Below are 23,498 nucleotides of genomic sequence, written 5' to 3'. Positions count from 1 at the left end.
TCCTCTGTGATTGTCAGTCCCAGTAATTTCGGCTTGCTTTCGCATTGTCTTTTGGAAACGATACGAGCCCTAGTAACGTGTTTTATTCCTTTTTTGCGAATCAGTTCGCCAGTTAGGTTATGAATTCCTACTGCTTATAGCATCTCCTATGATCTTCTAAGTGTCTGAGTCTGACACTTTAAATTGATTTTTTATGCCTTTTAATGTTATAAAGCTCGTTTTCTTGGCTTACCTCACATAATCGCTTTTTGGCTGATTGCTTGTTGGAACTTCATGCTGAAATCACATATAAGTAGCATATCACCCATCTATTACAGTCTCAAAATCAATTGTTGCAATAACTGAGAATAGTTTTGTTCTTTAATCGCCTAACATCCTTTTGCACATACGGTTTGTAACTTGAGTTGTAAGGTTGCTGACAGTAGCTAATAAAAGACCGAAACTTATTAGCGGTTTTTGATATTCATAACTGGTCCCTAAATTTCATGTCAATAATGTATTAGGGGCAATCTACGGCGTATTTATTCTATTACTTGCTTTAATTGGAGCCATTAACCTAAAGCGCAATGTCAGTATCGTCGCTTCAATCATAAATGAGCAGAGCATTTCTCTTCTTCCCCTTTCAGTGGACGGTCGTCCTATCACCCAGGTAGCCTCCCAAGTCCACCTTGTGGACCGCTTCAGTCTGGCTATTTGGATCACCCGGCGTGTAGTACCAATGGCGCGGCTCCGCTCCTCTTCCAACTCCACTATCACTGCTTCTCTTCCTCCACCCCCGCCCACTATTCCTGCCGACCTGCCTGGGCTTCTGGTATGCCTGGAGCAGCGACACTGTGTTCTTCGCCTCTCTGATGCTCGTGTTACCGCGCTCCGCCTATGCCTCACTGCTGTAGCTTCGGCAGCAACGGAGCAAATAGAGGAGGCGACAGAGGGTTACCCACCACCGCTATCAGCGCCAGTGCCACAAAGTTCAGAGATTCGGCGATCGAAACGCTCCAAACAACAGTTCCAAACGTCCCTCATGATGCCCGCAGCATCAGCGCTACGACGAACGATTGTGGTCACTTTCAGCATGCACGAACTCATCCTCCAACTTGACGCGCGGGGTCGTCCACTGGCGGAGTGTCGGTTGGCCTCCACCACAGCTCGATTTAGTAGATCAACTGACCCAGTACACTCCACGACCACATATGAAATCTGCTTGCAAGTGCACAGCCTCACCGTCGCTGATGCTCTTTGCGGTCTGGGAGGAGACTTTGACCTATTGGCGGCGTCACATCGTGATGTCCGGTACGACTCTATGCCCTTCTCTTTTTCTGTGTGGATTAAATAACTTAGTAGGGAGTACTGGCGTCACATATGTTTGACGCCTCGATTTTCTTAACTGAGCTCTCACGACGCGAGTAATATTTGTCTCTTATAATTTTTTTTGTGACTGTGGTTTACCAGATCGTGTCACAAACATATCGGTCAAACTTAAAATAATATAGTGAATATAGGATAGTCTTGAACTTTTTTGGCTTGGTGATGGCGATAGTGCAAGTTCTACTGCTAAAGGAGAACAGTAAAATTCATAGGTTGCTTCGGCAAATTTTCCTCTAACACTGGTTGCGAACATGATTTGCACTCTTGCTTCAAACACAATGAGTAATGTAATAAAGTACTAGGATGGGAATGGAGCACACCTTCTCGTTATGCTACATCCTTCCAGCCGACGTGAAAATCTGGCTCAAGCTTATTTTTGTTCCCACACCTGTGGAGTTTTACTGGGTATCCAATTGTTAAGATTATCTCATTTTCTTTGTCTGTGGAGGTTGGAGGCTCTTCTTTGACTTCCTACACATTAAAAAGTATCAAACAGAAATGAGGTTTAATTTTTTGGCATAAAGGAGTTTTGTATTCCAAACTACAAATAAAGTGTTATGTGAGTTCGCTCTTGTCAAAAGCGTCATCTCTGGAGCCTCCTCTTGAGGAATTTTCTATTTTCAGCTGTCATGGGCCTTTTTTGTGAATTGTAAGGAATAGTAAAAGTATACCTTAAGAGAGGAATGGTGGCATCATTGAATTTCACGTACCCTATGAGAAAAATTGCATTGGTAGAGTTTAATGCTTGGGGCTGTGCTAAGGGTCATCCGATGTTCTGCTGTAAATGTATTTCTGCCAAACGTTTCGCATAGTAACAAATACTCTATGCGACAGGAGGTTGTCACGTCTTTCATATTGTGGTATGAATAACTGCTCCTAGCACAATTGAAAGCTGTCATTTAAGGGGTATTTTCAATCTTTCATGTCCAGCCTAGCGTCAGCATTACTGGCTGTATTACGAAAGTGCGATCGAAATAAATGCCCAGGGGTCGGTGAAACTTTGACAATCTCTCCTTTGTGATTAGCCACTACTTCAACCATCTGCATCCAGTACCGTTCTCCCATGAATTCTACGTTTGCCGTTCATACAGTTACATCCGATATTTTGTTTATTTGTACCAAGTCTTCTTACGGTTTTCACTAATACAGTACCTTGATTCCTCTTTGATAAATCTGAATGCTACCAGGTGAAACTTTTATTACAAATGCGTACAGAAGGGGCATGTCAACAAAGCGTTTTGAACAAAACCCATACATACTGCTTAAATGGCCGTCTTTTTGTTACATCAAGAAAAACTCATTCCTTTATTCCTAGCCTTCTTTGTTTTCTTTGTTCAGGTTAGACACGCTTTCGGGTAGTCTAAACGTCAGCAGCGGTGCCGATGGTAGTTACGCTAAGCGTCGTTCTCGACAGCAACTGATACGCGGTAGCGGTAGCAATTTCGTTGTGACACGGCCCTTCTTCGATCCTATTGGTGATGGTGGTGAAGGTAATCGAAGTGGATCTTGCTTGGTGTCATTTAGTAAACTACTCATTATGCTAGTTCCGCGTCGTTTTGTAGACTCCTCTACGGCGTTAATTCGGGTGAAGTACTTCCAGTCTTCAACAGGAAGGAAAACTTCTCGTCTTTTTGATGTCAAATTTCGACATTTGGATCTTTTGGGTGAGTGATTGGCCATGTGCGATGGGATATATGCGAGAGATTTGGTAAGAGCAAACTAGCACTTTGATTTGAAGATTTAGAGACCAGGGTATGGATCATAATCCAATGTGTTCAGAGGTCCGTGTGCCCGCGTCAACATCATGAAGTTGTCGTCGTTGGTGTAAGAGTCTTCTATTAAGGGGGTAGTGGACTAGGAGAACACTTTGCTGAGTCAACCATGTTGAAATATTTACACCATTATTTTTATGCCTATGATTAGGTGGTATTTAGATATCGATCTTCGCGATGTAATATATACATATATTACATTCCACCTTTAAGTCCAGCTAGCTATAGCCACCAACACCAGAAAAGTGAATGCTTATTCTGTATTTTATAAGTAACTAGTAGAAATGCGTACGCCCAGACATTTGGGACCGCCAGTTTTTGCCGTTATTAAACCACAGATCCACTACTGTCTTTATTTCACGCGCAGGAAACTTGGACATCCTCGTGGAGTTAATCGCATTCGTGCGCTGTGTTGTACCGGAGTCTGAGTCCAGAAATAAACCACACAACTCCGACTTATCCACTGCCCCCATGATCTCTACGGCTGCTGTAGGTGTCGAAAACGACGGTAGTGATGGTGATCCCAACCCAAATGACAGCATAGAAATGTCGATAAGCGTGGAGCGACTCAGTCTCGTGTTGATTCGTGTGAAGGCGGCACCTGAGGCGAAGGATACGACAGAAGGCAGTGGCGTGGTGGCGGAGGAGGAAGAGAAGTACTCATTTTCTCCTCCAGCAGCCACTGCAGAACGTCTCGCCACCATCACTCTCCTTGGTGCGCATTTTCGATCTCAAGACAGTAAGTTGGAACACCTCCTGGTTAATATCCCAACCCATGTGTTTCCGCCATCAAAAGCATTCATCGGTTCTCGGTCAATTTTCTTACTTTGACGAATTGAAAATGTTCTACCCTCTTAAATGTCTTGATCATGACAGGCATTTATCGCTTACTACTACAGACCACAATAACTTGCGTGTGAGCCTGGCCGGTCTGCAGGTGTTGGATCTGATGGAGGCGGAGTCGAGCTCTATGGCACCGAACAGAGTACAGCATCGTCATATCTTCGCCGCGGGTCGCTGCCTTGATCCCGAGTTGCCCGATGCTGTGCTCGCTTGGTCCGCTGCAAAGTCCGTCTTTACTCTTACTGCGCGCTGTCATAGCGGCTCTGGATACCACATCATGGTAAATAGCATCATTTTCTGTATTTTTTTTACATTTCTTCCCTTAGTTTGGGGAAGGTCTCTCTTTGTTCTCTGATGCAGTAAGAGGCTTCTTGCTCTCCCTCCCCAATCAATTTGTCGCTCTTATTATCTTTTTGTGTTTTTTTCTGCCCTGATACATAACTTTGTTGATAATTTTATTCTCCCCTTTAATTCAGTTTCCTCATCGTCTCGCGTGAGATATCCCTTCTGTCTCTGTCTGTTTTGAGGCGTCACTGAAACAGTTCTATAGTCCGAAACCCAGCCCCACCATTTCCCTTTTTCATTAAAATATATCAGGCATGTCCCAACGCAATGTCACTAATAGAGCTCTTGCGTTTTTCTCGAAAACGGAATAGCGGATGGCAGGTGAGTTTAATGTCACCGGTTAAAATGCCTCAGTGATGAGTCACCTAGATAGGGGTCATCAGAGCCTCATACCAGCTGTGCTACGTCCGACTCACAGGCGACCAGAAAGCATCTACATAATGCTGTACATGCCTTCATTGCCCACTTAAATCACTTTCTGTCTCTCTCAATTCCTTTATGCCTTTTCTTTTTGCTCTTTCGAGGTCTTCATCTATTTCTGTTGTTCGGCTTATTTAAGAATCTGAATAATAATGCTAAAGTAAATCTATTTTGTGCAACAGGATTGAACAAAAAGTGTTCTTTTATTCCGCATTTGATCGAGCACTTTAGGGCTCCCAATTTAAGCCGAAAGGCTAGGATTTTTTCAGCATTCATTTGGTAATCACAAAATAATCCTCTCTTTAAAACGAGAATTTCCCTATTAATTTTAAATGATGAAAATTTGTCTATCACTACTCTCAGGGTAGGATTTACTCATCTATCCTTTTCCGTAGTTGGAGGTCTCCAGTCCCGTGTACATACACAAACCACGCGCTCTGCATGAGATCTCCTCTTGGTTTTCCCGTCTTTATCACCGCAACACGGAGGTGGGTGTCCTGGCACTCCGACTGGCCAAGTCAGCAGTCAACTCCGCTGTCGCTGCTGCTACTGCACCCCCGCAGCAGCCAGCGCCATTATCTTCTCCGTCTTCTTCAAGTCTCGCCTCCCTGCATGCCATCTTCGAGCAACCAGTCATCGTGCTTCCCGCCGGTCCCGTCTCTCCTCAAGTCCTCATCGCGCGTCTGGGTCGCTTGACGCTGTACGATGGTGGCGATAGCTCCATTCCGTTGCGCTTCGTGCAACTCAGCGTGGCTCAGGCGTCTCTCTCCGCCCTCGATGTTTCTGACGAGCGTGGAGTGCCAAAAGTGCGGGACACCTCTGAGGCGGTGCAAGCGATGCTTGTGCTCGCTCACTACCTCGGCCTTGTCACCTCACCTATGGAACAGTGTGTGCTGGAGGACATATCCGCCGACATAATTGTGAGTCTGAGAGCGATATTGGCGAGCGTATTAAAATTTTTTTATCTCCTCTAGGTAAAGCGGCAGATTCTTTCTAGGCCACGAGGCGAAACGGAGTCGAGTGCAATAAATTGGCCAGACGATTTCAATCCCATGGAGACGAACTTCCCTTTTGATGAAGATGAAGAGTTAGGAGCGTCAGAGGAGGCTTCGGGGAAATCAGAATTGTGGATCACGATATCAGCGTGCCTCACACAACCCCTCCATGTGCGACTTTCAAAGAACGTCTACCATCAACTTCTACAGACTGTGGAAAACCTTACCAATTTTGGAGGGACGGTTGATGGGGAAGATGATAGTGAGAATAGTGCAGCATCCTCACGAAAGTCCAGCATGGATCTGATTAACACTGGGGTAGATCGCTTGTCTGTATGCCGAATTTTTTGCACCTGCTTTAATCGTTTTGTGCATTCTCTTAATTCATCCTTTTTTTAAAGTGAGTTTGGTGGTTTTACGGGTTTTCCTGAACCGTAAGATGACGGTCGTATTGATATCTTAATTTCCTTGAATTCTTACCGTTCTTCTCGAATAGTTTGCTCCAATTCTAAACTCCCACTCCTTATCTTTGGACTACGAAAAGGCATTCCATCTTATAGCGCTTCTATCTATACCAGTTATTCTCTTTCTTAAGCCATGCTCATCCATTCGATCTATATTTTTGACTCTTTTTCCTCTCTCCATGGAGTGATCTCTTCCTAAATTTTTGTCTTCTGTACTGGACGTCAATCTGCATTTTTACTGTCAATAAAGTCCACTTTATCCTGATACACAATGTTTAGCATGCCCCTGGATCGTGTGTATTCAGAGTCGGATGAAGGGAGGGGGGCGTAATCACTTTAGGCTTGATTTTGAAAGTTACTAAATGAGGTCAGAAGTCGAAGCTGCGGCAGGCTAAATGGTTGCTTCTCCTTCTTCAGAAGATCAATTCACAAGTTGCGGTAGAAGAGGCGGCTTCAACGGTGATGGTGCCGGGTCTAGCGATGAGATTCCATATGCCTCGATTGATGGTGGAGACCTTCATGGAGATGAGCGGTGAGGCGCATCCCGTGGGACTGACCCGACTGAGCCTTTGCGAGTTTTTTGTCGCTGCTTCACGAATCCCTTCCGCGTCCAATGGGAACGCTGCCAGCGGACTAACGCACATCGAAGCTACGCTGGCTTCGCTGTTGTTAGAAAACCTTCTTCCGGGTTAGTTACCGAGTTTACTCGAGTTCACTGTCGTAATTATCATTTTTAATTTATTCAGATTCCGATTCATTCAGGCTGTGCCATATCCCCATTACCAACTATACTTTCTAATGCAAGATATCCTCACGCTTTTTATAGAGGCACACTAGTATTCATCAATTAGGGCATAAAGCTTTTCATCTAACTTATGTACTGTTGATCAACTATCACCGTAATGATGTTATAAAGTCTATTTTTGGTTAGTTTTCTGCTCATTCAAGTCTAATACGACAATCACTCATACCGACGTCCCACACGCTTACACAAATAACTACGAGAAGAGTCATCGTAGGTAGAAGGTTGTAATTTAAAGTCCAACAGTTATTGGTTTACCTTCTTCTGGGGGTATATTCCACCTCAAAGCTCTTCTCTTGCTCTCTCATCGCCGATCTTACTAGAGTCGGGGATGAGTTCAACTTTTAAAGGATTGTTGGGGTAACAGTTGTTTACAAATAGAAGGTTGTCATCTCATCCTCAATCCATCGCTCAGTCTACTTCTGGACCAGTCTTTGATGCAATGCAGCTGTTACTCGTTCCTCTCATCGGCTTTTGTTGAATTGAAACCCTTCTCTGATGCGAGTAGTTCCTCACTCCAAGAGCTCTTCATTAATTGATCTAGTGGACTATTCGTCGGCTTTCGCACTCTAGCTATATCAAAGATACTTTTAACAGACCCCCTCTCCCCCGTAAAATGTTGAATGCTTGATCCCTTAATATACCCACCACTCATCTTGAGCTTAGGCTGCCGCACACAACTTTTACCTCCTTCCGTGTCCGGTCTTGGAGCATTTAAGACGATGTCACTGGCTTTCTGCCACCATCACTCAAGTCTAAAACAGATTGATGTTTGCAAGTGTAAAGTTGTCCTCAATTTTATAGAGCACTGGTTAAATTTGGTACTACTTTGATTACCCCTCTTGGCTAAAGCCTATAGCTTTTTACTACGGAACGTATGTCTTCGAATCCCTGTTAAATCACATGACAACGATCAGTGTATCATGGCATCCTTCAGGCTACAGCGAGGAGAATCGCTACCTTCTTTATTCTCACCTTCCTTCACAATCACAACCGTCATCACCGCCATGGCCTCGCGATCGCCGTCAACGTCCACTGGCCTCCTCCTGTCCGAGTCTCATTGAGAGCTCTTCCTGGCCTCCCTTCACTTATGCCGTCACTCTTGCCTTCTCAAAAAGTCTTCAGAGACCCGCCCCTTCATCCCGTTTCAGTTTCTGTGACAGTGAGAAAGAGGAGGAGAGAACGGGGGTGAAAGTGATGCCGGGCGACAAATGCAGGGTACGGCGAAGTGTCCTTGTATTTCTTTTTTGCCTAGGACGAATGATCTGATTCTATTTCACTTGTTATTTATTTGTCAATTTCCGACATTCAGAACTTCCATCTTATAATTCAGATCCCTTTTTCTGATTTTGTTGGACTATTTTCCTCTACTATAATTTTCTCGATCTATCTAATGAGGTCTCTCCAGCTACTCAATATGCGGAGCTCCTTCACTTTGGAATCTCGTCCCATTCAACACGCCTTTGTTATGACAAATCGATTCCCCTGTCAAGTCCTGGATGTTTATCTTATTTTTGGTTTTGTAATGGGTTAGGGCCTTTTGAAATGTGTACATTTTTATTGGGTTCATGACATTTTTCAGGGTTTGCAGGATTTTTGTACCACTAAGGTGGTTTCATCAACTCCATTCGTTTAATTACGAAACGAAGTTTCCCTTCACTTTCCTACGCATCCAAATGGCGAAACATGATGGTTTACTTTTTACTCCGTATTATTGCCATTTGACCTTGCAGGTTAACAATAGGGTCATTACGCTAGGGTAAGGGTTGCCCTTGAAAGTTCTGTATCAACTTGACTGATGGCGAAGAAACGACATTCAGCTAAATACTGAGTATCGTGCACATAAAGGAAGCTGTCGGCAAATTTATCCTTATCAGAACGTCGAATATGATCGCATTAGTGTGACCAATATAAAGCTTCAGACGCAGTCCAACCCTAAAACTAATTCGCAACAGATGTAAGGAAGAAAGTTGTACGGGTTGCAGACAATCTGGATGCGAGTATGGGATCTACATAAGCCCAAGCACTTTAACATTGGTTTCGAATGCTTTAACTTCTAAATGTGCAAGGTAGTTTCAGGAACTTTCTGTTCATTATCTTTTCCAAGAACACATCTGTTACCTCGAAGGAAGCGAAAGATTTTGTCTGATGCATGATATTCTATACCCCGAATTTTCCCTGAAAAAGTCAAATTTGCTCCCATCTGTTCGCTTTTCCGCATCATCCAAATCAGTGGGTGCCATATTAGAGGGAATTTATGTGAGGTGGAAATTGTATATTTTTTACTGGTTTTTTAATTTTAAATAACTTCTTTCTCGAATTCTCCACTTTAGCGCCATTCATCATTACAGACTGGACAGCTTCAACAGCTAGCTGGAGAAAAAGCGCATGAGGGAGAGGGTGATCAGTTTGTTCGAATTCGTGCCCTTCTGGTGGATCGGAGCTCCCCTCTTTTCACTACAAAGTACCGATCAGTGAGTTTGTAACTCAATATTTTTTTTACTTCGCCTAATTTTGGCAAGGTGATTTCTAAAGGGAATATGGCCTACCGGTTTCTCATTGGTCAGTAATTTGACCACTGATCAGTTGATCCTAACTATTGGCTTAGTTGTCTAAGTGGTCCGATTTTAAGCTTTTTTCGGTATTCCGGTGCCAAAGCGACAACAAAAATGAAGCGAAAGTTGTAATTATTTAACTATCCCTGGAAAGACTTCACGTAGAAGTCACTTTGACCAGTAAATCTGGTTAGTGTTTGGATTCGACTGTATTTTTACCACTTGTAGCCACTAAGTCTACTTTATGTTTTTTATAGAGATATCTCCAAATTGTTCGGTAAAGCACTATGGTAACCTAGATCCTATGGTTACAGAAAACTAATCAAGGCCAATCCTTGTAGCTTGGTTTAGGAAGTTGGATCCTATCAACAAGCTGAAATGGAGTTAAAAGCTACCATTTTGCCTCCTGAAAACACCATCGCCTTCATTGGTTTATTTTCTCGCCGCCACCCAGACACGTGGATTCGTGGACTTGGCCTTCTCATCCCTCACCTGCTACTTTAGTCTCCACCCTTGGGTGCTGCTGTTGGATTTCCTCGGTTTGGGCTCACCTCTCACTGCTTGTGACGAGTTTGACGCTCCGATAATATCCGCCACCCCTTCCTCCTCTTCCATTGCTGCACCGGCTGGTAATGGCATTGCTTGCTCAGTTGTTAAATAATTTTACAGATTTACCAACACATGCACATTTTGTTAAACATTAGGTCATTCACTGGCTTAGTTTAGTCAGTCATTCATCCACCTGCTAAATCAATTGCTCACTCATTCAAATAATGTTAACCTTTTTAATAATTTGTGATCTATCCATTGATTCAAAATTTCATTCATGTATCCATTTTGTCATTCATCCATTCATATATTCGACTCTTCACTCTTCCATCTATGCATTTATTCATCTATCCATTCATCCTTGCGCTTTTCCACCCTGGATTCGTCCACTCTACACGTATTCATGTATTCATTCACCCATTCTTACAGTCATTCACTTAACCGGTCATTCAGTCACTAATTCACTCACACTTATTTAGATCTCTACAGTCTAAATTATGGCGGAAGCCAGACCCAAATCACCCTACTTGTGTTTACTCAGGCCGCCACATGACGGAATGCTCAGACCACGTTGTTTTAATTTCAGTATCCACAGTAGACAGTGACTTCCAACTGGTTAAAGATACAGAACCGTCGCCATCGGAACTGGAAGCGTTAACGGTAATAACTTTGAGTGTCTCAACCTTCACCCTTCTCCTCGACACTGTCCCGAAGGGCTCCCGCCCAGTGTTGCCCCTTCTGCGCGCCTCTGCTAGCCGCCTCCATCTCCGCCTCACTAACCATAGTCGGCACATTGATGCCGGTGGCGATTGGTTGCACCTTGCCGGCCGTCTTGCCTCTGCCTCAGTCCACGATCTCACACCGATGGGGCGCCAACTCTACCCTCAGCGCTTCCTAGCTGGTGGTGGCGGTGATGGTTGTGGTGACTACCTCGTTTTCGCGCTCACAAAGTACCAATTGCCCGATCCCGAGGTGACACGTCGTACTGAAGATGGAAGACTGGAGTTGAAGCTGGGCCCGGCCTACTATGTGCATACACAAGCCTTTCTATCCACCACGATTGATGCACTGGACAGCTTTTTACAGTACCAGGATCTCATGAATAGGGTCAGAGCGTCGTCAGAGGGGTATAAGGTGAGGAAATAGTGCCCGCCATCACTTACTTAAATAACTTTTTGGTTGATAGAAACAATGAGCCTGTGTCGCTGGCACTATCAGGAACTTTTAAATGACAATAGAGACTCTTTAAAAGACTTTAAGGTATATGGTTCCGCAGGTCGCTGTGGAAAATAGGCAGAGTGGGGTGTATGTTTTGATTTCCATATGATAGTTCCATAACAAAGAACAGGCTTTTATCATTTTTATATTTGAAGATTTTATTGAGGTTATCTTCGCCGGTGACTTTCTGAGGATGCTTTACTGTGTGGAAGGGTGAGAAGTTAAGCAGGCTGAATGTGATTTTCTCAAGATTGCATCTTGTTACATCCCGATTGTCGTTCCTGAGTACTTACTATCTAGGTTATTCAGCTGCGAACCTTCTTTAAAGCGCTAATGGGAGCTTTCATATTCTTTTAAATAAGCGAAAAGTGTTGGACACGTCCTGCCATAATGTCACTCACGTAACGCTCGTGTTATCCCTGAGGGACTTGTAAAGCTCAAGGATATGTAGAAGCCTCATCAGAAGCGTGAGTTGAGCTTCTTCCCACTGCCGTGAAGTTTGAATCTCAGGAAAGGCTTAAGATATCCACATAAAAAAATGAATATCTGTTCTGTCAGTGACTCATTTGTCCGCCCGATTTCCTGTAGGTTCGCCAAGGTGCACCCATCTCAATGCGTCTTCGGCTGGATGTGAAGGCAGAGGCACCGATTCTCGTGGTACCCGTCTCTGCTGCCAGTGAGAGTGTCCTGGTTTGCAATTTGGGCACTCTCACTGCTGCCAACGACTTCTGCTGGCATACCGATGTTGTCAAGCGTGAAGGTGGTGGTGATCCTTCACATGAGGCGCTGAGGGATAGTATACTCCAGCAGCACCAGCAACAGGCATGCAAACACTGCTCCAGTAACCTCTGGTGGTGGTGAGTGTTTCTGGATAAGCGGGTGGATTGAGATAGCTATGAAAATGTCCGCACTTACTCTTATACGTAGTTGTGATGGAAGTTAATTCTGAGGTGCAGTTTTTAGGGTTAGGCGGCGCCCAACATAAGTATTTAATTACGCTGGAAAATAAATGTAGCTGTTGAAACCAGGGTGCTCTGAGATGCAACAGAGGACCATAATTATTCCTAAGCTGGCATGTTTGGTGCCGAAATGAAACTCCCCCAACAGCTTATGACTCTTCTTCAGTGTTGTTGCTAAAAATAAGGAAAAAAATTCGTACTTTATATCAATCCCTCTGCGAACTGCACTATAGACGTATGTAAGGGATGGAGGTTCGGTGGCGTTAGTCACAAGAGCGGTGTTTGATGGCATTATTATGGCGGTCGAATCACGTGGGATTGAAAAGTCTTCCCCAATTACAAATATATTTTAAGACAGAAACACCTCTGATGCTCAGTCTTCGTCATGTTTTGAGTTTCGTCTTTAGCTCTTCCGAGAACTACTTTTTGCATTTCCGATCATCAAATTCGAAACGGATTACGAATCAGGAAAGATACTTATCCACCACGGCTGAAGCCCTTCTAATCTTTAAGATTAGAGTGAAATTTTCTATCGTGCTTTGTTTCCTAACTTAGTTGAAAAGTTATGTGGAAGACCTATGAGTTAGACTTGTGCTGACCGCAATTGCTCATGCTACTGCCGTAGAGAGTGAATAACGGGTGACCGAAGAGGTTGGTGTAACTCAATATGTGAATGAAATGTCACTTGCCTACAAATCAAGTAAACAAAGATTTGCTAAGGAACTTTTTATTCATGTAGTCGAGATCGGTCAAGGTCGTAGAGGTGGGCCAACCAATCCCTTTACACCAAGCCATGCGGCTCCACAAGCATGTGAGGGTTGAATTAGGAAGCCTTTCCATCTAGTTTACGGGGTCTTGAGCAAACTGATTACTAGGGCGTAGACCATATTCTATTAGCTGTGAACCAATATTGATGCTAAACCAAAAAGGTACCAATAGCATTTAACTAACATTTTAGTATTTCCCTTTTTCTGACTTCTTTAAACTGACTTGTTCTTGATGCAGTAGAAAAGAAGTTTTGATGGCACAAGCTGAATTACACGTGAAACAAGTGTTTCATACCTACTAACTGTCTTCTTCTTCCCACCTTGTCTTAGCGATGATCTCGTCGAAGCCGGTTCGAAGGATGTAATGACCCAGGGCTTCTATCCAACCTCAGCCATTGCTAAGGGTAATAATTGTTCGTCTCTGTCGATATCTCCTGTCTGGCCGCTTAACCTCGTGTCGCCTTTCCTTTCAGACATGTCTCATCCCAGCGCTGCAGATAGTGCCAACACACCATGTCTGTTGGATCGCATTCAATTGAATCTCGACCAAATTGAGGTGTATATAGGCAAACGACACGATATCAAAGGTGTGAATAGTCTCTTTTCAAATACTTTTCTACTGCCAAGTAGTTTGGATAAAGAAGCTGCCGTCTTACACGATGTTAAGTTCAAATTCAATGAAAGGACTAGGTCAGCACATTTGAAAGTGTAGATTTATGGTCTTAGTTCCAAAACTGTTTTATTCATTCTCTCCAGCAACACATATTTCTACTTTTTTTCTCTAGTTAAGTGCCGTTACTAGTTGCGGCTGCCATTCGGCCTTCAGAATGTGCTTCTGGTTTATAGGTCAAGTCACGTTGAAAGGCCGTTTCCATCTTGGTCATGAATTCGCTAATTGTATTTATTGTTTAGCCACAGACGGAGGCAATTTTGCTACTTTTGTAGTTGCCTCGAAGGAAGGTGATAAAGCCCCTTCATCTGCCATAGGAAATGCTTCACTATTAGCAGAATTAGTAGTTGCCTCTAAGGAAACAGTTAAATGGAGAGCAGATATGCTTAAATCCCGGTAAGACTTAATAGTCCAGCATAAATGCTTGTGTACACGCGTTTGTAATTAAGTTCGGCTTTTGGTGGTGCGGTGGAATATGATGCCAAGGGGTGATTGGTAGCAATTACGCGTAATTAAATACACTCGTTTGGTTCGTTCTTGATTTGTTTTTTGTGGAAAAAGCAAAACAAATCGATGATTGAAAATCTAAAGTTATGTATTTTTTGTGCCGGTTCTGTAACTCCTAGTCGTATCTATGGCGTAATCACCTCCACCCTTTGAATAGTCCGCATTTGATCGGGCAAATGAAAGTGTTCCTTGCTTATCAGCTAATAGTAGATCTCTATTCTTGCCCCCACGTAATAATTAAAACTCCGCAGACTTCAAAGTAAGCATCTTTATTCTCATATTTTTTTCACTTATTAAACTTTTTGCTTTGATGCATCGTTACAGGTAGCTTAGAGAATAGTGAACGTCACGAAGTCATTTCCACTATACTACCGCAGCTAGGTTACCTCTAAAGGGCTGCAAAACTGGAAACATGGGTAGCATGAGTTCATAGGTAGACCTAATCTTTAAGGAGGTCGCAAGGTAGTTGTGTTCTATGATCCTTATCTTGTTTTGAGCTGCGTCCTTTGCAGTTCTTGTGCCTTCACTTCTATACTGGTCATCATAACAACGTCCCGATGCTTTAAAACTTTTTAACTGAGACTAAAAATGACGTGATGATTTCACATCATATTGTATGCATTCTTTAGTTTTGAGTCTCTGTGGAAACCACTAATTTTGTTTTCGTTAGATGTCGAAAACAGAGTGACTTGATTTTTGTCTTTCCGATACTTCTAAACGGTTAGCATCATTGATTCTTGGTAGAATCCAGCTATGATTCCTTTCACAAATAGTCTCGAAGACGAATCTAGCTCTCCGGTAAACTATCACTTCTCAATCACGTGTATCGAATGAAATGTTTTGTTGAGTTTCTAACGCTTGCGTTGTTTCATAAAAATGTTATGAAGACTAAAATCCATCCTATTCTAAGGTATCTTTAAGATGGACGAATGATAGAGATGGACAGGTGAGTAGACGGACTGATGGAATAATGAGAAATTGGAGGTTTAGTAGAGAAACATATCCGGATGGTTGAGGTGATGAATCGATGGAAAATTGGGTGAATGAATATGTTTATTGTAAGATGGGCATCTGGATAGACGATGAAAGGATAGATTAATTTTGAGGTGGATGTCTTGAATCCATAACTTTTAAATGAACGGTTGGATGTTTCGGTATATGGGTAGATGATTAAAGGAAAGGTTGATGGCCGAATGATTGAATAATATCAAAAGCTGACGTAAAGTTGAACGATTAAATAATTGAGTGAATGTATGGGTGAAATTAAAGGGGAATTCATGAAATTTCAGACTCAATTTTTTTGTGCTGAATCATGAGAAACAGAAATTAGATCGAGACTATACATACGACAGGTTCAGAGGCTATAATCTAGTGCCCCTGAAGGCTATATGTACTCGCTCCAAGCACCGTCTCTTCTTTTAATGTCATCAGGTGCTGCCAGCGTGGAATGCTCGCGTGTTCTGCACTTCAACGACTTCTGTATTCTGCCTGAGGCTGCGGCACTGACGCAGCTCTTCGGACTCAGCATAGTGGTGGAACGTAATTTGTGCGGAGGACGCGGACAGCACGCGGTTCCCGATTGGCGCCTCTCCGCGCGCCTCCGCCCCACCTCACCCCTGCACGTCGGCCTCCACGACTACACCCTCCTGCGAGGCATCCTTGCACACAACATTGCTGCTCCACCTCCTGCAGCTGCTGTGGCAGCCGCTACTTCTGTCTTGGTTACATCTAAGTGGGGTACTTCAGCTACCACTGCAAATGAGGTAGGTTGAATTGGTTTGCTGAGTGATTAACAAATAGATCTGGAACTACCATTATCTACAATTGATCATGGATGTGGGTATAAGGATTCTGGGTGGATGGACGGAAACCGGCTGGATAGTTGAGTGAGTGGGTGGATAGCAGATTGTGGGATGCGTAGACGGACGAATGGGTCGCAGTGCCTGAATAGTTGTGTGGATGAGTGCCTACGTTGATGAAGAGATGGATCTAAGAAGGAGCGAAGGATTGATGAAAGAGCGAAGGAATGCATAGATTAATTAGCTGGTGAAGGGTAAGTTACATAAGCAGATAAACAATTGTTTCCAGAAAAGATAATTTATCTAAAAATTGTGAATAGATCCAGGATAGATGATGAAATATGTGAATAGACGTATAAATAGCAAGTCCAGTGAATAAGTGAATGAAAAGATGAATGAAGGAATATTTTAGTAGATTTTGCATGAGTAATAAATGTATGGTTTGATGGATGAGTAGTTGAATGGGAGAGGGATAAATTGCGGGATGGGTGAGCAAATAAACGAAATAATGAAGAAATGGTGGCTGAAGTAATAAATCACCGGGTGGATGGTTCACTAAACTTGGATTTGGGTAAATGATTGAATGGATCGGGATTTAATGAATTGTAAGATGAATAAGAGGACTTTTCCCACCTGTATTACCGCCTCAGTTATCTGTGTTCCTAAGTAGCATTATTGATAATGTCTGGCAATCTCTTTTGAACTCTCACCACACTACCTACAGAACCGAGAGCCTGTGTACACCCAGCGACCGTATAGAGCGCTGGCCTTCACCTTTGACCTCGAGGACGTTTCCATCTACCTGTCTGTACCTCCGGACTGGCCCTCTCAGCGTCATCTGAAAGCCATCTCGGACGCTTCCTTCTGTCGTCTCGATTTGACGCGCTCTCGTCTCGCCTATGATAGCTTCTCCTGCGGTGGACACGTTGTCGACCTTGCTTGCACCGCCGTCACCTTCACTGACACGCGTTTTGAAAGTGCGTTACTCTCCTATCCATCTCTTGCGGTTCTGTGGATGCTAGTAAACATTTAATTTATGGATGGCTTAAAATTAAACCAATCAAGAGTAAATATTTTTCCCCACTTTTGATGGCGTGGCAGGGCTAGTAAAGAAGCCGATGAAGAAGGCAGATTCAACCGCATGTTACAACGCTAAAGGCTAGATTGTTGCGAAATTGCCATGTGTTTATTGCATTATGCTAATCTCATGTAGTGCTCGAAATATCCATCATTTCTTAATGTTTCATTCCGTTCTCTAGATTGCGCAGAGCCGCAAAATCTCTTTCCGGCCATTCTCTCCGCCCTTGCAAAACCGCAACAGCATCACCACGACGACAAAACCGTCACCTCACCTCAATTTCGCGTAACTCAAGTGGTCACCCCTGTGGGGGGCGGCGTTGGAAACATCACCTCTGCAACCACCTCCAGCATCATGACCTTTAACCTACGCTCCATGCGTCTCATTCTTGCACTGGACTGGCTCGTGGATCTGCATCGCTTCCTCACCACCCCACCCATGCTACCCTCCTCTTTATCCTCTGCCTCAACATCCCCGCCCCCAACCGATGCCCTCCTCCGTGGTGGTGGTGCACAAACGGATGAAGAGCATAATAAGTACTTTCAGTCTTATTTAACTGTTATTTTTTTCTGAAATGATTTAGTTGTTTTTTGTGGGAAAATGATTACTACTTCCTTCTAATCATCATCATTTTTAGAGGCAGAATTTAGGAGAGATTGAAAGGTTAAGAACAAGTGACTGGATGGATGGGCAGTTAGATTTATGGACAGTTTTGTGGTAGATGTATGGGTCTGTGACGAACCCATGAATTATCGCAGGGAGGATTATAATGCGATTCGGTACCGAGTATGGGAGCCCTCTCTTTTGTGGCTTTTCCTTTCCGAGTGGACAGCCTGATTTATGTGCTGCGAAAATTATTGCGGATCAGTTAGCTGTTGCTTGCATAGTAATTCCCTTGAATAATGCTCGTGTAATTGACAGTTGGCCATTGTCATTCTCCTCACTATCCTATTTCGTGTTGTAATGCTTATAAAAGGGTTATTTGGAATGAAATGTTTAATTCCGACCCAAAGTAAATGACAGTTTGCCCACAGAAACCGGCTTATTCTTCTCCACTTTATCAAGTCATTGTTTTGAACGAATGCTTGATGAATAGCTGTCAGCACAACCATGAGGTGGCTATTTGCTGCATCTTTGTCCGGATTGCCAATACTTACTTAGTCGATGGGTCATTCGTTATTACTATTCCGAAGCAGGCACGACATTTGTGTATTTCCCACGAGTTAATGCCTCAAACTTTTACATTAAGCGATATGAAAAAGAATGCATTTTCCTTTCTCCCCTTTTTCGTTAAGCGACTGATATTACGATTTTTTATAAAAACAGGTTGGCAAACTAATCATTGTCACAACATTTATTTTTATTCATTTCTCCATGCACACACATAGTGATGAAATTTAAGTGATAGGCGTTTTGTTCCCTACTTCATAAGTGAATGGCTTTTGTTTAAGTCATTTTAAGGGTATATTTAAAAGCTAAACATTCCTTTAATTCCTTTGTACCTACCTCTTAAGCAACTTGCATTCATTGCTTTCCCGAATACGTCTCTTCTTTTCTGCTACCGGAATTTTGTGCTCTCGTTCTCTCTCACAAGCCATCTACGGAGTCCGCTAACCGTCGAAACGAATCAGGGCCAAGAGCAACAGCAACAAGCGGTACCACAAGGCACCTCAGACCTTTGCGTCTTCGCTGATCAGACGGAATTCGTCATTATGGAGAATCCAGCCGAACTAGACACCAACACTGTCGTTCTCAGTGTGAGTTCATTTCGGACTAAAAAAGACATTATGCAATATGGAGAGTTGTGACATATCCTCTGGAGTGTTTTTTTTTTCACTCGATGGCACGTTGAATTCGTCAAATCCGGACCTTGTGTAATTTACTTCTTTATTCCTCACCTGTTCCAGGTTCGTCTCTATCTTGGCCATCTTAATAATTATTTGAAACAATGTTTTAATGCTTTTTAAAACACCAATGACAATTTTTATTGCTGTTCATAAAAGGCTTTAGGTAATGTTTTAACAGAGCCGGAATCAATGTAGTGTACAGGTTCGTACCAATAGCTTTATGTTGGAGTGTTATTAATCATACCCCGTGTTATTCGTTACAATTAGTGGTGAAGCGTTGCCTTTCATAAAGTACACTACACCTAGAAATCATTTGCATCTGTCATATCTACTCCATTTCTTAACTCTAGAACGTGCGAAACAAGTGAAATTTTAGTAATCTGACTACTTTCCTTCATTTTCGTAGCAAGTATTTGATCACTTTTCCAGGGCGCAATGTGCTTTCTGTTGCGTTCGGGTGGTGCACTGAGCCAAGCACTGATGCATCTCTGTCTTCATAGCGTTGGTCTCTACACATTCAACGGTCGCACAGATGACTCCCGTGCCGTCATTATCGAGCCCACAGACCTTACGGCGGCTCTCACACCTCCTACCATTCAAAACGACCATAATCGCCAATCTCCGTCACCACTGTGTGCTGGGCTTCAGGTAAGCACCAATTTCTGCTTTAATTATCAATTGGCGAAGGTTTTCACCTGTACTGTGATGGTTTCCTTGTATTTTTTTGTTCGATCGACCGTATGACATCTTTTTGTTGATTGTCTCGTCCTGTATGTCTGAAGTCCAAATACAAAGTTTATGATACTATTCAGCTCCAAGGTGCGGTCTAGTTTATTGGATAGACGAAGTTTTACTCGTATCATTCAAAAATTCATGTTTTATTCACCATTAAACATAAAATGTCTTCTTTTTATCCATTTTTCCAATTGTAGGATCTCCTGGCTCCACGCGCCGATCTCGAAGTGAGAACGTCAACTCTGCGTACCCATTTCTCCTACACCGATGGCTTGCTCTTCTTGGCTCTACTGGATTCGTTCAGAGAACAGACCACCTATGCTTTTGGCTCTCCCACCACAACCACAGATTCTACCTTTGCACCTCCCTCTACCGCCAGTAATACCTCCTTTGGTGAGGTTGAATTCTTTACTCTTGTTAGCGGTAATTCTCGCTTGAGAATAATTCTCGGATTGATCTCTCATAATTGCTGACCCCAAACCTTTTCTCTGCCCCTATTTCGGTCCCCAATTCAAATAGGGTAACGCTTTTGAGATTTCTCTGTTTCCGAAAGGTTTCGATCCCCATGAACATTGTTCCTATTGTATACGGCGTTATCATCAACGGCACCAATTTGTGCCGCAATTTCCTTGTACTCGCACTAATGACACGCATTCGGTGCTTTTCTCCCACCCCTTCCTCCACCCCTCGCAGACCATTCAATCGCTAAGCTCGTTGAGATGGGTTTCTCGACAAGAAAGGCAGCGCAGGCTCTGCGCGCCACCGGTGGACGTCTAGACAAAGCAATTTTTGTTCTCGTTGCCCCTCAGCCACCTAATGCCCTCACCGAGCCGCCCCAGTCGTGCGTAGTCCTTTGGCTACGCAGCTTTATCGATCATTTGACACCTTATGCCTCCAACATTAATGTTAGTGTTTCCTTTTTCCCATTTTTGATTGGTTACACACTTGCTTTGCCTATATGTCTCACACTATCTTGTTTATATTGTGTTTCTAGTTCCACTCACACTTCTCGTTGTGCCTTATCGACGATTGTATGGATGCGGACGTTCCGCTGGCGGAAGTTACTATCACAGGTTAATTTCTGTATTCCAGCCTCGAAAAGTCGTTGCTAAACGCTTGGTTATGGTCATACGCATGGATTTTCGAGTACTGGGTTCAGTACTGTATTTATACCAAATGAAGAGTTGCAAATATATGCTTAAATTTTTCACAAATCGCTGTTAGTATGGATCATTTTATTCAAATACTCGCTTTACTGCATTAATTTCCCAATCAAAGATGGCGAAAATGGTTACGTTCATCAAATTTTGCTGCAGTTGGTGGTGTATGTTCCACTGGCTTCCACTGCAGTTGGCCTTCAACTCCGCTTTTGGACTTGATCTAGATGATAAATCGTCTACCAGATGATTACATCTTGCTGCCACCGCAACATCATCCTTTGATAAGCTACTATTTAGTTGGTTATTAGCCCGATGATTGTCTGCGTTGCTTCATTAGTTGGAGAAGTGACTCCATTGCAGACCCAACTAACATTTAAAACAAATATTTTTGGCCCATTCAACTCTTCTCCTCGGTTCTCTCATAGACATTTCATTAAATTGGAACCTCACCGGTTGGGCTGTGGGCCGAGCGATGGGTCAGCTGGCAGTGAAGTACTATAACCGTGATCTTTCTGCACTCGAACCTGCCATTGAGCCGTTCCGGTGAGTCTACTTTGATCAGGAAGTGGTAATGATATACGCTTTTTTGATTTTTAAAGCCGATTTAGATAGCGAAAATGTACCCACTTTATCGGTATTAGTTCATACTTGTAGTGGAAGAAAGAACGATTTCGCTAATTTTTTCCTCCTTTTTCTCACAGATGCATTTGCCATTGGCGTCTTTGTGATGGTGGCTTGCCAAAAGGGGACCGTGCTATCATCGAAGTGCATTGTACATAATTCTTTACCAATTATTGGTTTTTTTAACTATCATTAGTTGTTTTCCAAAACCGATTTTTTAAATTTCCGTCTATGGTTAACTATGAGTAATTAGTGCCTATCTTGTGGCCAGGTGGTTGATTCTTTAGTGTTTTGTAGTGCCTATTTGATGCTTTCTGATCGTTGATAGTCGTTGGTGGCTACTACCACTTTCACTGTCAAATTTTGGCGTTTATCAGACATCCACATAGCTAATTTTTGATTACCTTTACCCTTCATCACTCATTTGCCACCAGCATATCGCCTACCCAGATGATCAATCACTTGATCACACCACTGCTTTTCTTCGGCTCCAGACTCCGTGTCGCATCCCTTGAGGACTTAATGCAGCATAGCGTCTAGTTAACACTGCTCCCAATCTAAATACTGAGTCTTTCTTACTCTCTTACGGGTTTTCTCCTCGCACTGCAGCTCCGGATACGATAAATGTCAATCTTACGGTGGCTCTGGTGCGTCTTATCCAACTGGTGATACAGAAGACGCGGTCGACGCGGCTAGATCGACAACTGCGCTCTCGCCAACGTCGCCCACGTGCGCCCTTTGTGCCCTTTTGTCTTGCCAATCAGACTGGAGAGGCACTACGCTTCAAGAAGGCCACTGCCTCCTCATGCTATGGGTGAGTTAGCTCTCTTTTCTGGTCCGTCTTTATCGATTTGCTGTCAAGTTTTGTCAATTTCGAGAGACTCTGATATGCTTACTTCAAACCACGTGTGATTTAGTGGGAGCAAGATTTAGTACTGTCTTCATTCTGTTAGATTCCTCTACCACAGTCTCGAATGAGCTGCAAATCATATGGAAAACAAACCTGAGGGGAGGTCGGGGTGATGGGTGACGGGAATCATAATTCAGCACCTCGAGTCTTCCCTGAACTGTTAGTAGGCTATACCAGTATGGAGCTAGACGTACCTTTAGCATTCAAAAGGACTGACACTATGGACGTAGTCTGACGACTACAACACCCAGTGTAAGCACATTCTGACAATACTGAAGATGCGCCCTAGTTCAATCTACAGTTAAACAAAGCAGCAAAATACTACAATAAACCGATTTTAAAGTTTTGTTAAGGTGGAACATTTACGACACTTTGATAGTCAGCTCTTCCATGTATTTCACAAGCAATTCAGTGCCCCCCTTCTAGTGCCTTCTTGAGGCATGATTTCATAGTCGATTCAACAACATATAAATACCACCAGATTACGTCTTTTTATTAACCAACCAACCCCATTTGTAGTACTGACGACGAGGGGGGCGAGTGGACTCTGGTGGAGGTTGGCGCTTGTGTGGAGTTGCCTTTCCAGTCCGCCCTTGCGGCCACGGGTCGCGGCCAGGGTCAGGTTCAAGGCTCCGGTCGAGTTGCTCATCGTCATCTGACTACGACACCACGACTATTCCTCCAGGTAGAAGGCTGGACACCCGCCTATCCGGTAGCACTGGATCGGCTTGGTGTCTTCTGGAGAACCATCCGCTTGCAGCAGAAGCAGGTGCGAATGCCAGTGGTTGAATACTACCGTCAGTTCATCAACACTTTCACTAAAAAAGGAAGGAAGGACTGAAAACCGTCAAAACAACTGCTGTTAAATTAGAACGAGAAGAAGCACCCGAACTACGATGATTGATTTTCTTATGAGGCCTCAGCCTTAGGTCAGGCCACGAGGATCCGCATCGACCTGAAGAGTTGGCTGGTTTATAATTCTGCAAGAAGTTGAGAAAGATCGATTGAATGGAAGTCTGAGCTTTTTTGTGTAGAGAAAACCAGCTCTTCCACTTGAGTACATCACAAGGCCAAATATCTTTGCCCCTTGGAGGCAAGACTGCAGGTTTGAAATGAA

General features: G+C 43.4%; 1 protein-coding gene across 1 annotated transcript in view; it reads left to right on the top strand. All coding sequences in view use genetic code 11, as the record gives it.

Moving 5' to 3' along the window:
• EGR_07533 (Vacuolar protein sorting-associated protein) overlaps nucleotides 1–23,498 on the top strand; it is a gene marked incomplete at both ends in the record, with an annotated part of 47,415 nt that overhangs the window by 15,462 nt on the left and 8,455 nt on the right. Inside the window, 27 exons of the mRNA XM_024496782.1 lie at nucleotides 627–1,290; nucleotides 2,704–2,855; nucleotides 2,928–3,029; nucleotides 3,505–3,876; nucleotides 4,037–4,260; nucleotides 4,578–4,646; nucleotides 5,141–5,665; nucleotides 5,720–6,058; nucleotides 6,622–6,892; nucleotides 7,944–8,224; nucleotides 9,358–9,480; nucleotides 10,016–10,190; nucleotides 10,652–11,244; nucleotides 11,917–12,185; nucleotides 13,385–13,641; nucleotides 15,663–15,994; nucleotides 16,755–17,007; nucleotides 17,290–17,644; nucleotides 18,703–18,865; nucleotides 19,385–19,603; nucleotides 19,888–20,113; nucleotides 20,384–20,595; nucleotides 20,685–20,763; nucleotides 21,276–21,393; nucleotides 21,552–21,622; nucleotides 22,081–22,285; nucleotides 22,901–23,150. Coding sequence (XP_024348787.1) covers nucleotides 627–1,290; nucleotides 2,704–2,855; nucleotides 2,928–3,029; nucleotides 3,505–3,876; nucleotides 4,037–4,260; nucleotides 4,578–4,646; nucleotides 5,141–5,665; nucleotides 5,720–6,058; nucleotides 6,622–6,892; nucleotides 7,944–8,224; nucleotides 9,358–9,480; nucleotides 10,016–10,190; nucleotides 10,652–11,244; nucleotides 11,917–12,185; nucleotides 13,385–13,641; nucleotides 15,663–15,994; nucleotides 16,755–17,007; nucleotides 17,290–17,644; nucleotides 18,703–18,865; nucleotides 19,385–19,603; nucleotides 19,888–20,113; nucleotides 20,384–20,595; nucleotides 20,685–20,763; nucleotides 21,276–21,393; nucleotides 21,552–21,622; nucleotides 22,081–22,285; nucleotides 22,901–23,150 — 6,899 coding nt within the window. The remainder of the gene's footprint in view (nucleotides 1–626; nucleotides 1,291–2,703; nucleotides 2,856–2,927; nucleotides 3,030–3,504; nucleotides 3,877–4,036; nucleotides 4,261–4,577; nucleotides 4,647–5,140; nucleotides 5,666–5,719; nucleotides 6,059–6,621; nucleotides 6,893–7,943; nucleotides 8,225–9,357; nucleotides 9,481–10,015; nucleotides 10,191–10,651; nucleotides 11,245–11,916; nucleotides 12,186–13,384; nucleotides 13,642–15,662; nucleotides 15,995–16,754; nucleotides 17,008–17,289; nucleotides 17,645–18,702; nucleotides 18,866–19,384; nucleotides 19,604–19,887; nucleotides 20,114–20,383; nucleotides 20,596–20,684; nucleotides 20,764–21,275; nucleotides 21,394–21,551; nucleotides 21,623–22,080; nucleotides 22,286–22,900; nucleotides 23,151–23,498) is intronic.

Source organism: Echinococcus granulosus, assembly GCF_000524195.1.
Source record: "Echinococcus granulosus chromosome Unknown EG_S00080, whole genome shotgun sequence".
Classification (NCBI taxonomy): Eukaryota; Metazoa; Platyhelminthes; class Cestoda; order Cyclophyllidea; family Taeniidae; genus Echinococcus; species Echinococcus granulosus.
The sequence above is the reverse complement of the archived record's forward strand: the minus strand, read 5'-3'. Positions and strand labels throughout refer to the sequence as shown.